The 15,000-nt window shown below is 38.5% G+C and overlaps 3 protein-coding genes across 13 annotated transcripts in view; all 3 read left to right on the forward strand.

Annotated features, from left to right (window-relative positions):
- Positions 1 to 1,458, forward strand: part of LOC138031998 (collagen alpha-2(IX) chain-like) — a 26,422-nt gene extending 24,964 nt beyond the window's left edge. Inside the window, exons 9-10 of the mRNA XM_068879584.1 lie at positions 67 to 156; positions 1,228 to 1,458. Of these exons, the coding sequence (XP_068735685.1) occupies positions 67 to 156; positions 1,228 to 1,274 (137 nt within the window). The 3' untranslated portion in view covers positions 1,275 to 1,458. The remainder of the gene's footprint in view (positions 1 to 66; positions 157 to 1,227) is intronic.
- A 2,692-nt stretch (positions 1,459 to 4,150) lies between these two features.
- Positions 4,151 to 6,956, forward strand: LOC138032307 (uncharacterized). 7 transcript variants are annotated; one of them, XR_011128331.1, is made up of 4 exons: positions 4,151 to 4,849; positions 4,916 to 5,463; positions 5,582 to 5,695; positions 5,839 to 6,956. XR_011128331.1 is itself a non-coding variant. In XM_068879966.1 (2 exons), exons 1-2 carry the CDS (start codon positions 4,568 to 4,570, stop codon positions 5,294 to 5,296), a joined length of 663 nt encoding a protein of 220 aa, XP_068736067.1. In that variant the 5' UTR covers positions 4,151 to 4,567; the 3' UTR covers positions 5,297 to 6,956. The 7 variants fall into 7 exon arrangements, 1 of the variants encoding a protein (XP_068736067.1); XR_011128334.1 differs by having other exon boundaries at positions 6,813 to 6,956; XR_011128330.1 differs by having other exon boundaries at positions 4,916 to 5,695.
- Positions 6,957 to 9,058: 2,102 nt separating this feature from the next.
- The window catches only part of LOC138032303 (collagen alpha-1(XIII) chain-like), an 11,648-nt gene continuing 5,706 nt past the window's right edge, over positions 9,059 to 15,000 (forward strand). The window contains exons 1-4 of one of the 5 annotated variants that reach the window (XM_068879955.1): positions 9,163 to 9,178; positions 11,977 to 12,076; positions 12,916 to 13,070; positions 14,882 to 15,000. The exon at positions 14,882 to 15,000 is cut by the window's right edge and continues 346 nt beyond it. In XM_068879955.1, coding sequence (XP_068736056.1) covers positions 13,016 to 13,070; positions 14,882 to 15,000 — 174 coding nt within the window. In that variant the 5' untranslated portion in view covers positions 9,163 to 9,178; positions 11,977 to 12,076; positions 12,916 to 13,015. Of the gene's footprint in view, positions 9,179 to 11,424; positions 11,538 to 11,976; positions 12,077 to 12,331; positions 13,071 to 14,881 lie in introns of those variants that run through there. The other 4 variants (XM_068879954.1, XM_068879957.1, XM_068879956.1 and 1 more) reach the window with 4 other exon arrangements.

Here is a 15,000-nt window from a genome sequence, read left to right on the forward strand (position 1 = left end):
TTATTCGGGGTGTACATTACTAACGTCATGCGGTACCTTCTAAGTTAAAGGCTCAATTTGTTGCAGGCGAACAGGGGGCACCGGGAAGGCGGGGAAGACGAGGATTCCGTGGGTTCAAAGGGATCCCTGGATATCCGGGAGAAAAAGGAGACAAAGGTAAACAATGGAAACACAATGAAATTTACTTTCAGTAAAAGAACGTTATATGGATGTTTCTTGTCTTGGATGCTACTATTGACATTTTCTTACTGTGAAAGAATTTCCTTTATTCTTTCGTTTTCGAGAGGTGTTATTTTAAAGTATTACTGTGTATATATATATATATATATTTTGGGGGGGACTGCTTGTAAATCCTCAGCGAGTGAGTTTCTAAAGTTGTATTCGAGCCATGGTACCAAAGTTCATAAATACATTTCATATATCAACATTCGGCAGAGGTGTATTTAAAACATATTAATTAAATGCATATTTTTTTTATGTCTTTGCACGCAACCCTAAAGGAGACCTTCACAGCTACATATGCTGGCGTTTGCCAAGAACACCCCAAGTCAGACCAAAATCCGAAATTTACACCCCTAAGCGAGACGACGAGCATCCCTACCGTTTTCATATGGGAGTCCCCTCCCCGCCACCCCGTGTAGAGTTTGTGATTGGGTGCCCCAAAAGTAGCTACAGTAGTTGATCCCTCTTGTCACGTGTTGAGTAGTCCCAGTTACATAATTAATTCAGAGATAAATTTGTAACAAAAAACGAGACCTCCCTAAAGTCTCAAACGACCGTGCACAAATATACAACATAAATGGAACAATGATCTCTACGTCATAGACCAACTCTCTTATTAACAATACTCATGCGAAAGGATTTCTTTTTGTCCTTAAACTGAATTCTGCCTGAGCATTTTTGAAACTTGGAACATGGGCAAGTTGAAATATCATAAGGCCAGGGAACAAGAGGTACAATGCTTCTTTCAAATTAATTTATTCTCCCTGCAACTAATGTTATAGCTTAGGTAACACCATGGTAGGTACTTGGTGTATTCTGTCATTTAGTGGTTATCTATTGCACAAAATTATCTAAACAAGGCAAAACCTTCAGGGTTAGGATTAGAGTTAGGTTAGGGTAATTGTATAATTACTGAACGTTTTATACCTTGTTTAAAAAAATTTGAAACAACAGAAAAAGAGACACCAAGTACCTACCAACACCATACTCTCCTTAATTTTTCAGGTGATTCCTGTGACTTAAACGACGTTGGCCTATTAGGATCCAATTGAGTAAGATCGCACAAAGCTGTCTGTTTATTTCAAAAATTTGATTAATGTATCTTGGGGGATTTGTAACTGGATCAGCTTTTCACAATAGATGTCGGTGAAGGTCTTGATTTTTTGACGCGCCACGTACACGCCTGAGTTTTGTAATCGTTTTAACCTTACGAAATAAAGTCTTCATTATGCAGAACTCATAATGCGCTCAGTGAGCATTTCATATACTTTGTATGGATCAGAATAAAACCGATGGATTCTTCTTTTTGATCCACTAATTCGAAAGCGTCTCAGAGAGTTAACGTACTGGATTTAATTGCCTTAGATGCATGATTTGTTTACACCTCAGCAAGTATGCTACGACCTAAGAAATGAAGATAATATTTTCTTATTTTAGACATTTTTCGACAAATTTGAGTTTATAATAAGTACATAAAGTGTCAATAAGAAAAAAGGCGACAATGATAAACTCGTTATTGTTTAATTTACAACTGACATGTGTCGAGACATGTTTAATATGTCTTTTTCTCTCAAGCTTTCATGACCTGTCAAGTACAAGCTTAATTAAAGTAGAACTTTGGTCTGAGCAGTGAAACAGCATCAGCCCGAGGAAAAGGACACCAAAAAGGAAATAAGAACTTTTGACAAATCAAATTTAAAAACAATTTGTATTAGAAAATATATATAATCGCTTTTTTGTTTATTTTTCCGTCAACGCTATATTGATAGCAAAAGGGTGACACTATCTAACACCACAATTCACTAATTTGAAAAGAAAAAAAAAACTTTTCCTTCAACGCCCTCTTGTCGATGTGATGATTTCATCGGTCATTTTTTCCCTTTTAAGGTAACTAAACTTAAACCAGCAAAAAATGGAAACTTAGACAATTTGAAACGAACAGACCCGCAAGAAAGGAACTCTATCAATTTTCAAGGCAGCAAGCTATTCAGCGCATTGTTTTTTAGCCGCAAAAAGTCTGCTGTTATTTTACTAGGCTATCCCCCGATTGAGGTCTGGACTATTATCCTACAGACTTGCAATTGTTCCAACCAGCCTAGAGAGAGCCCATCTCCAACCAGCCCCCCTCCCCTCCCTTCTACACAAGGGGGAACTTCTGTGTTACGAAATGGGGATCGTTGAGGCAGATTGGAGGGTGTAAACTGCAGGTTGCAGGTTGCAAGTACGTTAGGGTTGCATGTCATTGTTTCATCAGAGCTGAAACAAGCCAAACGTTTACTAATGTTAACACTAAGCCTAAAAAATAATGTTTAAGCATATTGGTTAGCATTTTTGAAAAAGTATGGGTTGTTTCAGTAAAACGATGACCTGCAACCCTAACCCGCAGTTCACACCCTCCGTTGAGGCAGATCCTTTATTTACGCAATAATTAACGGGTAATCCGGGTCTTTATTCACTCAGTCGAATTTTTAAGCAACGTGACGGCCTTTACTAGAACAATAAACAACCAGCGATACTTGTCGAAATAATGGCACACTTTTCATTGTACTGTCTTTCGACGAGAAAACACCTACAGGTGAACAGTTTGGTAATAATTTCTGCTATCCATTCAACTACTCTCTTAATTGTGTGTGCGCTGTTATACACAGTGCCTGTTGCCTGGCTTTGCTAGGGGCACAAGAAGAAGTGAATTTATAAACTAGTGGCTGAAATTCAAAAATGCGGACTGACATTTCTTTCGCTATATTTCTTTACCTTGTGATTTTAAGAACCAATTCCATTCGACCCTTCTTATCACACTATGGATCTCGCATCCTTATAGGTAAGTAACATTTATTTACCAGCCGCCAGGTCCTTATTGGTAAAATCTGCGCCTGAGCTCTTGAACATGTCCAGGGTCCTCACTTATAAGACATCGCGCAACAACAGATTTTCCCCGGTAGGTTCGAAATAAATACATTTTTCCGCGGCAAAGAAGTGTTACTTGGCATGTGGCGAGACATCACGCATCTATTCTTCCCGAATTCGCGGGAAAGATATCAAAATTGCTTCCGTTCCTTGATCCCGATGTGTCTGCCAGATTGTAGTATTCAGTTTGGAATTTCCACCCATTCGCGATCTGAAACATCATCACAAATATGACCCTGTGACAGGGTATATCACAACAACAAAACACTTAGTTCTTTATTTCATTTACTGATCAAAAGCAGCCGATCATGTTGAAGCCAAATATTAAACACAGATAAGGGGTGGTTTCAGATAATAGGGAGTTTAAAGGGGCAGTTTCACGGTTTTGCGCATGTCCAAGCTTTGGCGCTAAAAGTTGTAAATCAGTTACGGTTCCTTACTGATGTTCATTAATTATCACCGAGAGTATTACAGAACGTCATAACGCAAGAGTTATATATTCGCATGCAGTAGGTTCATAACACAAAGGAAATGATTGCAAAAGTAATTCCAATAAGTAATTACACTACTATGGCATTGCTTCCAAAACTTTTTTGTTGTATACCGCGGAATATCTCACTTGTATTTTCGTGGTATACACACTCGCCCAAAGGCTCGTGTGTATACCAATCAGTTTAAGCTGTAGTAACTTATCGTGGATAAATAAATGCTATTATTATTATTAAAATTATTATTATTATTATTATTATTATTATTATTGAATTAAAAAAAAATAAGAGCACTAAGAAATAAAGTTAAAGAAACGAAAGACTAATAACTAAGTATCTTTCCCAACAAAACACTACCTTTGTAACCATTTAAACAAGGTCTCTATATGTGCGCTCGAGATGATGGTTTTCTTCATCAGTCTGAGAAATGAGAATTAATTTCTCCAACTCTACTCTCCAACTCATCGACAAGTCCACTTCACGGGACCACCCACCCAGGACGTCGATTATGATGTTGTGCTGCTTTACGCAGTATCAACTCATTTCCGGCCGCGTGCGTGACCATGGGCGTAATTGACCTTCTGGCCCGAGTTGGAAACCTATAGGTTTTGATACCTCTTAACCAAGGGTTAGCACTAACTAGCCTTCGAGCAACTGGCCCCTGAGCGCTTAAGTTTCACGTGTAGTGTCACGTGACCTCCGTGTAAACAAACCCCAAAGTTCGGACATTGGTTTCACCCACGTGTAGTACGTGTACGAACTTCGAGGCGAGATAATTCAAGTTTCCGTCGATATAGCCGGTTTTTTCCATGACCTATAGTCTTTAAAATTTGAATATCGAATAGAACATCCGTTCTCACCCACGCACTGTACGTGGTAGAACCACGAGTCACATATTTTGGTGAAAAAACACCCGAAAGCTCGGACCCTATTATAACGCTGTAAACAAAATGGTTACGACAAAAAGATGTGCTTATGGTACTTGTAGAAACGATTCCCGATACCCTCGGTCTTGGAAAAGAAATTCAAATGGTGATCCAGTTAAATGTTTCCATTTCCCTGGCGCACATAGACAAAATGAGAGACGGCAAAGGTGGATTACTGCATGTCATCGCGGTGACACGTTCGTTTGTACGAAGGACAGTTATATTTGCAGCATACACTTTGTTGGTGGAAATGGTCCAACAAAAGAGTATCCTGGTCCAATATCAGTTATTGCCAGTAAAGAAAAGGTAAGTCTGTCGGTTTTTCCGTTTATAATACTATCTGTCATTTGAAGTATTTAATGCTGTGCGTAGGTGAAGCGGCTCAATCGCAAACGAAAAGCATCTGATGAACGGGAAGCAGACAAAGAGAGATGCAAGAAAATTGGTCTGGAACGATCTGCGTCGAAAACCCTATTGACCCTTCATCTACATACTGGTAAATCAATCGAGGAACACGAAGCTGCCGGGACCCTGTTAGATCTGTCCTTAGAGTCAGTTGTAAGTGCAAAAGAGGCTGAAATCGAAGGCTTACAAGAAATGGAGGAGCAGATCATCGAGCATTTTCCGGAACCATTACCTGATAATGAACCAATCGACTCCAACGTTGACCGCGACACACAAACTGATAAAAAAAATGTTGAGAGAATGCGGCACGCAAGTAAGGCACCTTTTCAGTTTAATACCTTTTCCTAAATATTTGCACCTAAATCATTTACAGTATGTTTAATTTATGCTTAATACTGAGGTAGCTGTGCTGATTTTTTAATGAACTATGTACTAGACTTCAGGCACTGACAAACTGATGAAGATGTTATTTATGATGAAAGTAATGGACCCACAGAAAACCTACCACTACACAGGTACGCTCACTCTAAATACATTTGGACACGAATATAAAAAAAATGAAAATCTAAGTAAGCCTGGAGATTGAAGTATGGGCTGAACAGTTATTTTACCATCTGATCTCTGATATTGCAGGTATGTCAGTAAGGAATGTCTTGAGCTGATTTACGGTGAAGTCAAAGAAAAAAGTCAGCGCATGAACGTATGGAAAGGTTCACGAAAAACAAAGACAGGAAAGCTCCAGGACAGGTAGTACTACATGAAAGTAATCTATTTCGGATACTTTACTTTTGTTGACTGATAAATCTGTTATGAAGCCCCAATGTAGCCATGCATGTTTTTGACATCATAATGTTATTGATATATAGGTCTGTTATTACACTCTTTTCCAGAACAGGAAAGAGCTGGCCAAGCTTACAACCAAAGAACAATTTGTGTTTACTCTTGTTAGACTAAGAAGGAACCCAAGTCTTGAAATGCTGTGTGATATCTTCGGTATTACTACAGGCACTGGAAGCAGAATATTTATAACTTGGATTTTATTTCTTGAAAAGAAGTTGTTGTTTCTTTTACCTTTTTCAACAAAGGAGGAATTGAGAAAAATATCCAAACCAAATTGCTTCAAAGAGGATTGTCTTACAAATCTGAGAGCAATCATAGATTGTACAGAATTCGATCTATATTGAAAAACCAGGTAAACCTTCAAGCCAAAGATCTACCTACAGTCAATACAAGTCCTCAAATACATTTAAGTTACTTATTGCAATGTCTCCTATTTTGCATTGTAATTTTGTCTCGAAATTGTATAGTGAAAGTATTAGTGACAAGGAGATTGTAAGTGCCAGTGGTTTCCTTAAAAACCTGAACCCAAGAGATGTTGTAATGGCTGATAATTAAGGGCTTTAACATTCAAGATCTTTTAGCTCTACATGACACTGTACTAATTGCACCCCCAATGATGCGCAAGAACAATGTATCTGCACGAGCATCAACTGGCACAAGACGAGTGGCAACATCTAGGGTTCATATTGAGCGTAATTGATCAGGCAACTGAAATTGTTTAACTTCCTAAGAGGAGTTATTCCTCTTACATGTAAACCATATATTAGTTCTGCCATTAAGGTCTGTGCAATACTGGTAAATTTGCAACCATCCATAATAAAAGAAAAATAATCTAGTATATAATCAAGTTCAATATATACTACCTAATTTTAAATACATACAAGATCAGTGTAATTGATGAATACAAAATGTTCTGTACAAAAGTTCATAAAATGAAAAAGAAAGAAGCTATAAAGTGTTCCAAGTCTTCATCACTGAAAAAGAGCCTCCAAATAAGTTCTTGTCAATCTCCTTTTGGTTTCAGCATCTTTAGGATCAAACCACCGATGTTCAGCATTGACATACCCATTCGGATCACTTTCGTACACCTTCAGATCCTACATAATTCGAAAAATGAATGTACATTTTAATCTTGCATTAATTAATAAAAGTCAAGAGAAACTACTAACATGCAATCTCTCTCTATTGGTTTTAATTTGTTTGCGATCTAAAATGATTTCACCCCATGCACGTCCTGTCACTGTACCTTTAAGAAATGGTGAGCAAACATGAATATATGGAATCCACAGTTGTTGCTTCCTGGCAATTGTTGTGGTACCTGAAAGTAAAACAATCCCGCTAATTGGACAATACGATTATCAATGGAATTAGTTCTTTGGTGATTATGTCACTACGTACCTTAAGCACATAATTTGATCATTGGCTTGTCATGGAGGTTATACTGTGTGCAGCACATAGGTGATCCAAGAATCTAGGTTGTAAAGTATTTAAGGCAAAAGGTTATAAATTAAGATGTCATTACGTAGGGCAAGTTTCAATCGACTGTCGTAAAACCAAAACCAAAGTAATTACTTTGGCCAATCAAAAAGGACGGAGACAATCCAGTAAACCAATCAAATGTCGAAGTAATTACACATAGCCAACACAAAGCACAGAAACTGTGCACGAACGTACCATGATTGGTTTTGGTTTCACTTCTGATTGGTTGAAAAAATGAATGAAGTAATGAGTTAGTGAGTGAAGTAATACCAAAGTAATTTGATAATTATTTTCGCCACTCAATTGAAAACTGTTCTACAAAGCAATGGTTTAACTTCCCCTATAGATATGTACGCGTGTAGCTCAGTGTATTTTGTGGAGATAAATTATACCTGTTGATATTGTGTATTTCTTCATGCCTTGTGCTTATGTCCCATGTCAATGAGTCCAGTATCAAAAAGTGCCTAATTGAACAGAAAAGGCAGCTTGATTGATACAATTGAAGATGTAATATAAAATCCAGTAAAAAACATATGCTAGGTATTAAGTATGCAATGGAACTTCTAGATTACGTGTACATATACATTTAAAAAATATATCTTGAAATGCATACCATGGGGTTAAGACAGCCAGCAACCAATGTAAACTGCGCAAAAAAAAAATTGCAAGTGTATGTTACTTAAAATAATGAATTTGAGATAATTTGAAGGTGAAAGTTATGTACTGTAAAATTATTGTAATCGATAATTTCATGCAGTTTTATTTAAGTCACTGTTACAACAAATTACCACCGTATTAACTTTACTAGCTGTACTGAAATTATTTATAGATAACAATTATAACAGTAACCTTCTATTGATTGGAATGAACACATATCTACTGTTCAACAGGTCTGCCTTAAAAAACTAAATTGCTGATGTTTGGCGGACGGTTCTGAAATTAAGAACAGGAATATGATAACATAATAAAAGAAGGTGATATTCTCACTTTAGTGCATATAATGTGAGCAAACCTGGGGAGAAGTATGAAAAAAAGAATCATGCTTATTTAGAATTCACTGTCACTACCTTGAGGTGGTGGACCCAACATCTTGTTCCCCACATAAGGTGGTATAGAAAAAGGAACTGACAATAGGATATATCTGAGGTAGTTGCCTGAAATCACAATATACATTTGCCTGATGTATCCATATCCATTCTTTTTGCATGATGCTCCATGAATATCAGTCGGAGCCATTTAAGAGATGCCTTAATACATTTATAAATTATAGTTATGTAAAGAAAATTCTTACGTACTTGAACAAAAACAAGACTATTGTATCAGTGATCATGGACTTCGGTTTAACAGTTTGGACATCGTCCTTGTAGATTTGAAGTCCAGAGATTTCCACACTCTCTGAATGTTGGGTAGGGGTACTGCACTGGGACAAGTCTATATATAAGGTACTTTGTCAAGTGGTAGTAACTGCCTCAGGGTTTTTCTCTTGTGAACAGATCATGACATCTGCTTCTGAGTGGCTACAAGGCTGCTGTGCAGAACTGCTTAGGTTTTGCTCTGAAATGTTCGAATCTTGGAAAGAGCAAAATGCTTCTTGTGATGATTCTGCTTGGAGAGACCCCAAGATAAAAACCATGAAAAAACATTGTAAGCATGGGGTCTGGCATGAACTGTAAATTAGAAGAAAAACTCCAGAATGACCTGAGAAATTAATAATTACCAAGATAGCACTTAAATCATTATAACTACTCACCTGGCAAGGATGTCATGGAAACTTTACTTAGCAAGAAAGAAAGCACCTGACTTGTCCAGAACTTCTCCAGCTTTGCACAGACGACAGACATGAAGCTTGGGTCATAGGGTACATCTACAGTGAAGATTCCCTGGTTGGTCCACACAACAAAGGTGCACAAGGTGAGCCCGCTTACCAACATTTAAAAAAGAACTTAAAAGTAGTAATTTGAACTAGACTTGAGTGCAAAATTATTTCCTTTTTGAATACCACCAATTTCTGGGGTTAAGAAGGCTTCTTTTGGGTGCAGATCTCTGTGCTTCCAAGGGCATTTGTATTCAATTACTCTAATTGGGCAACCATCAGAGCACTGGCATTTCTGAATATTGTCCATACTAGCACCAAGGAAAGTCTTGGACGGGGAGATTAAAAAGCCTTTTGGGATCAGCTTTAGCTTGTGATGAATGTGGCTTGCAACATGCTGATATGCCTTCCGAGCACTCTCTTCATGTAACAACCCCCACTCCCTGGCATTTTTTGGTTCTCTTTCCTCCTGGATAGGAGGTGGACATGACTTCACTAGACCAATTTCTTCTACCAACTTTTTGACATTTTCAGCAGGGTTTTTGTCAAGTGTTTCCTGGCGGGTGAAAACTCTTTTGCACTTTGAGGCTCTGATAAACCCTGCCTTGTGAAGGTACCACTCTTCACATTGCCATTGCTTGATGGTTGTTCTCTCAACCAGCTTTCTTTCTGTATCATTAAAAGACAACAACTTGACAATTTCTTCTGCTGAGGTTTCGGGATTATTACTTAAAATCTCCAGGAGCTTAGCACTCATTATACCGGTCTGTGGAGGATGATGGTTTGATTGACCAGGTTCTTCGATTGTGTCTTCTTCTGGAGTGCCTTAACGTTCTTTAAATAGGGGCAAAATGACAGGTGTACTTTTTAAGTGGCACACTCGTTTGGTAAACGTTTTTAGATACTCCTCATCTGGTGGATTTCTGTCTTCAGGGGCACGGACATCTGTTGCAATGTTTTGAGAGTAAGTTTGTTTCCTTTTTTTTTTTTTTTGTGAGAAGGTTTTTTGCTTTTCTCAATGACAAGATCTTTTACTTCACACGCTTGCGTATTCCCTCTTGGTCTCCTAACCCAAACACACGGGCCACTCGTTACACTATCTTCACCACGAGTATTTAACAAATCCTCAAGAGCGTACATGGCAGCTGCAATATGCTTACAACCCCCATCTCGACCGCCTTAACACTTACATCGTGCTTGGAGTACATGATGCACTGCCGCGGTTCGCACCTCTGCCCTCGAGAATAAACCAGAGATCGTAATACTCCTTTCCTTCGTCTGTCTTTATCTTCATGAGAGGCTTAACTTTGGCTACGTAAACATGCAGTCCCTCGTGTTTCAATGGAGCAGAAAGCAGGGATTCTACGTAAACGTCATTGAATAATCTATAGTCATCAAAGGACTTGTAAGCGGCGAGTCCCTGTTTATCGTAATCAGTAGAGTGGTAGATTAAATGGTTAAAAATATCGAACAACCCGAATGGTGGCGAAGAGTTGAAGTTGTTCACGGTCTTGAGGGAAAATGGATCAGGAATTACCATATCATGAATGATTAATGTCACCGCATCATTTGCTTTATCTTTTTCAAAGTTTAGGTCAAAAGGTAAACCCATTCTTTCGACTGCAGAAGCGATTTCCCCGAGCGATGGTTTTAAATATCCGCTTACCGAAACACCGCGATCCTGTAAATATTTTTTAAGTTCTGCCACATTCATGGCCTTGAAGTCGCTGTTGTTCTTCTGTACTGACATTTTGACCCTGATGATTTCCTATTCGATATTCGAATTTTGAAGATTATATTGGGGTCCGACCTTTAGGGTGTTTTTTCGCAAAAATATGCGAATCGTGGTTCTACCATGTACAGTACGTGTGTAAGAACGGATGTTCTATTCGATATTCACATTTTAAAGACTATAGGTCATGGAAAAAACCGGCTATATCGACGGAAACTTGAATTATCGCCTCGAAGTTCGTACACGTACTACACGTGGGTGAAACCAATGTCTGAACTTTGGGGTTTGTTTACATCGGAAGTCACGTGACACTACACGTGAAACTTAAGCGCTCAGGGCCCAGTTCCTCAAAAGCCGATTAACGCTAATCTAAGATTAAAAATTAACCAAGCAGTTTATTTCTCTACTCCCAAATGCTGTTCAACGCAGATTTTCGGCAGAACTTTACATGAGAAGACGTCAATCTTGAAAGACAAAAATAAGCAAAAGAAACTTTCACCAAAAAGTTGAAAACGTGAAACAAAAGTTTACGCTAATCCTGGATTAAGTTTATCGGCTTTCGAGGAACCGGGCCCAGAAGGTCAATTGTTAGGGAGCAAGCGTCAGGTCAGCTTAAAATTGCCGGTTTTCACTGTCACACCATCGTCAAAACCATTCAATACATGAAGTCCAGAATCAAAGAGATAAAAGAAGATGAATATTCAAACAGTCTCGCAAAGGTTCAGGTCTGTGCGATGTTTCGTGCGATATTCAAAGAAGTGTTTTACTCAAATTTGTAAGGCTTTGTATGGAGACACCATGTTTGTGTCCCTCTCAGGGGCACAAATATGGCGGCCGGAAGCTAACAACTTAACATAGTCATCGAGTTTTGCTATAAAAAGCCAGTAGTCGTCTTCTGAGGGCTCATAAACATCTATATGAGTACTTATTTTCATACAAGGACTGTTCAGATTGCAAACTCTCAGCGGATAAGTCACTTTTTTAACCTACGTGCCAGTAGCATTTATTATCGTGTCACGCAAAAGCTTAGAAATTCAACCTTGCTTTATCACAAGAAGAAAAACCCTATCAAACCAAAAATTTGTGAAAAGATAAGTCTTCAGCTGTTCTAATAACTAACTAAACTAAAATCTCAAAAGGACTGATAATTCCTTATTTTTTTAGTTTGGATGACGTCACGTGAAAACCAAGAATAGTTGCAATTTAACATCAGTGCCAATGAAGATCCTGACTTTGACTGATGATGAAGTGGGCTGCAACAAAGGTAATTTATTTGCAAGAAAGACCGTCACAACCACGCCGTACATGATATACCATAGAGCCGTGAACCCTCTTCCCTTAGATTGAAGTCAGAATCATAAATAGGACCCATAATACAACTTTCTAACGCAAATATGACCATTCAGTCGTCAAACTAGAACTGCTATTTGTTGTATAGAGCCTCGTGTATAAACGAAACACTAAGAATTCAGCTACAACTTCCGATTCTGTCGTCGTTTAATTATCAATTTTTGATCATTTCCTGTTTACCGACCTGATCTAATCACTCATATCAATGGTTGAAAGAAGATGACCGCGTTAAACAAAGCTGTATCCTCTCTTATGCCCTAGCCTGTGCCCACGCAAACGTGTCGGTGTTCCATTTCCGTTGTCGGTCTCCATCCAAAAGGAAAAAACGAAAATGTAAAAGAGAAAATAATTATATGACGGAGCGGTCTGACCAAAGTTACTTTATTATTATTATTTTTTTCTGTTAAAATTGTAACTTTCATCTATATCCGGCTTAATAACCCCATTGTTCCCATTAATTCGGCATGATGAATTGTTTAAATGTCTTTTCTGTTTTCAGCACTTAATCTGTTTAAAACGCATAAAGATTGATCTGTTATCATACAGTGAAATTTAATAGTCTCAGAAGCAAGCATAAAAGATGATTTGACACAAAGTTAGTAGGGTTCAGCCAGCTGTACCAGCAGTACCTACAATTGTAGTTCCAAAGACGTATAGCAATATGGAAGGCCCTGGAAAAGAAAGCAAGTCATCCTGTTATAAATCACGACCGAGTCTTCTCGTGATTTTTTGCATTTTGTCTTTTCTTGCCAGTTGTTTGGCTGTTGTTCTGTTCATACGGAATCATTCCGTTGAACGGCAAGTCAAAGAGCTGGAAATTAGTCTTTGGCAAGAAGTTGAACATCTTAAGGCTATGGTGAAAAATTCAGCTGAGTATGAAAACACCGGAAACACAGATCACACTCAAGGTAAGATTTCCGATTATTCCGATTCCTTGGAAGTCCACTATTTTTTCAACTGCCTTACCTCGCGATATCCCGCCAGCTGTGAAGATGTTTATCAATTTCCCGTTTTCCTCTGTCACTGAGGAGCTTAACCAGGTAAAACGGCTATGTTTGCACATTCACTGGATAAATGAAATTTCCGGAAGCAGTGCTCGCTCTTTGTGTGGGTTCTACATACCTTGCAAAACCTTGCAAAACATCGCGAAAAAAAACAAGTTTGTCCGGAGGTAAACGTCACCGCGCCAGGAAATTTTTTTCTTTAGCTTTAGCCATTTGGTCTCTTGTTTTCTTTTAAAAGCGAATTTGATGGACGCAAATCGTAGTGCCTTCTGTTAACAGGGTATTTCAGTATTTTTCTTGTACATACGAAATAATGCAATAACTTACGGCTGGTCTATTACTTCTATGCCTACGACGAGAAACTGAAGAAATAGACGCCAGTGAAGACACCATGAACCGACTTCATCCCTAGAAGTTTCTAAAGCAAACTACGTTGTGCGCCCTCTCCTGGCATAAACGTGACGTGGAGGAATAGTTACGTTGCTTTATATGACAGAACTTGATCTTGAAGCAGCGCTTGAATCCAATAACTTTAGAGATACGCAATAATAACTCACGGAAACCCAACAGCGTACTTCGTGAAGTAACTGTTCAATCGGATGCAATGTTAAGGAAATTTTCGCGTAACGATCTTCAGAAACAATCCTTTTTACAAATCACCACCTAATAAATGATTGGAAACGGGGAAAATAATTCCCTTTCAAAGGGTTATTTTACAATTTTTGCGCTTAGACAAGTTAGCTGGCATAAGCGTGAAGGAGAATTTGGCGAAAAGCCCACTGAAGTGAGTTTCATCTATAAATTTTGAGAACTTCAAATTTCAGCCCTGAAATCAAATTCTAGTTCTAATTAAGATAAGTCCCCCTTTACGTAGCGATGTCCCTTTACTTTCCATAGTTGATTTCATTCATTGGGTAATATATCTTTCATACCAGAGAGCTAACCATTTCAAAAATGGATGCGTGGAGTATATATGTGCGCCACAATTACTGTACTACGCTAAAAGCGAACCTTTACTATCATTGGCTTTAGGTGCTCCACAACATATTACCTTTGGCCACATACTAATAGAATGACAAACCAAGCTCTTAATCAATGATAATTCCAAACCACAGATCAACTCAATAACAAATCGTTACAAGTCTGTGCAACTATCAAACTTCCTCTGATGTAATTAGCTGTATTTGATCGCCTCTAAGGATACTAAAGCATCATACACATGGAGGTATAATAAAGATAAGTGAAACTTTGTTGTAATCTTTCTTAAAGGCACTCTTACACTGTGCCATTTTTTGTGCAACTTTTCTCGCAACACCATTTCTACGCACCCTCTCACATTACGAAACAAGTTGTTTACTGGTGACACACTGAGCAACGTTTCATGCAACTTGTCTCGTTTCGACGATCACCCGAGGTTAAAGAAATATTTCATTGGCTGGTGCCGCAAACCCTTGTGACACAAGTTGCAGGACAGATGTTACACTGCGCAATGCTGGAAAAAAAAACTTGTTGCTACCGTTGTAGGAAGTATAACTTAATTCTACTTTCCGCAACGGTTTCTCCGACTGGTCTCGCAACGTTTTCGGCCGTTGTCAAAAGTTGGGAAAATTGCACACTGTAACAGCGCCTTTAAGCTAGCACATTGGCGGAGATGTCATGACTTCAACAATAACATATACTGTAAACTAATATGTTGTGTATTTGATTTTGGCCAGAGCTAGATCACCGTGGATCCACTGGGAAACGTTCTCGTCGCAGTGCGACAGCAAGTTCTCAAGTTCCTATCACTTTAGGAAAAGTTCGTGAAGAAATCACCAGGCTTTGCCATTCCAAA

Source organism: Montipora capricornis, chromosome 14 (assembly GCF_036669925.1).
Source record: "Montipora capricornis isolate CH-2021 chromosome 14, ASM3666992v2, whole genome shotgun sequence".
Taxonomy (NCBI): Eukaryota; Metazoa; Cnidaria; class Anthozoa; order Scleractinia; family Acroporidae; genus Montipora; species Montipora capricornis.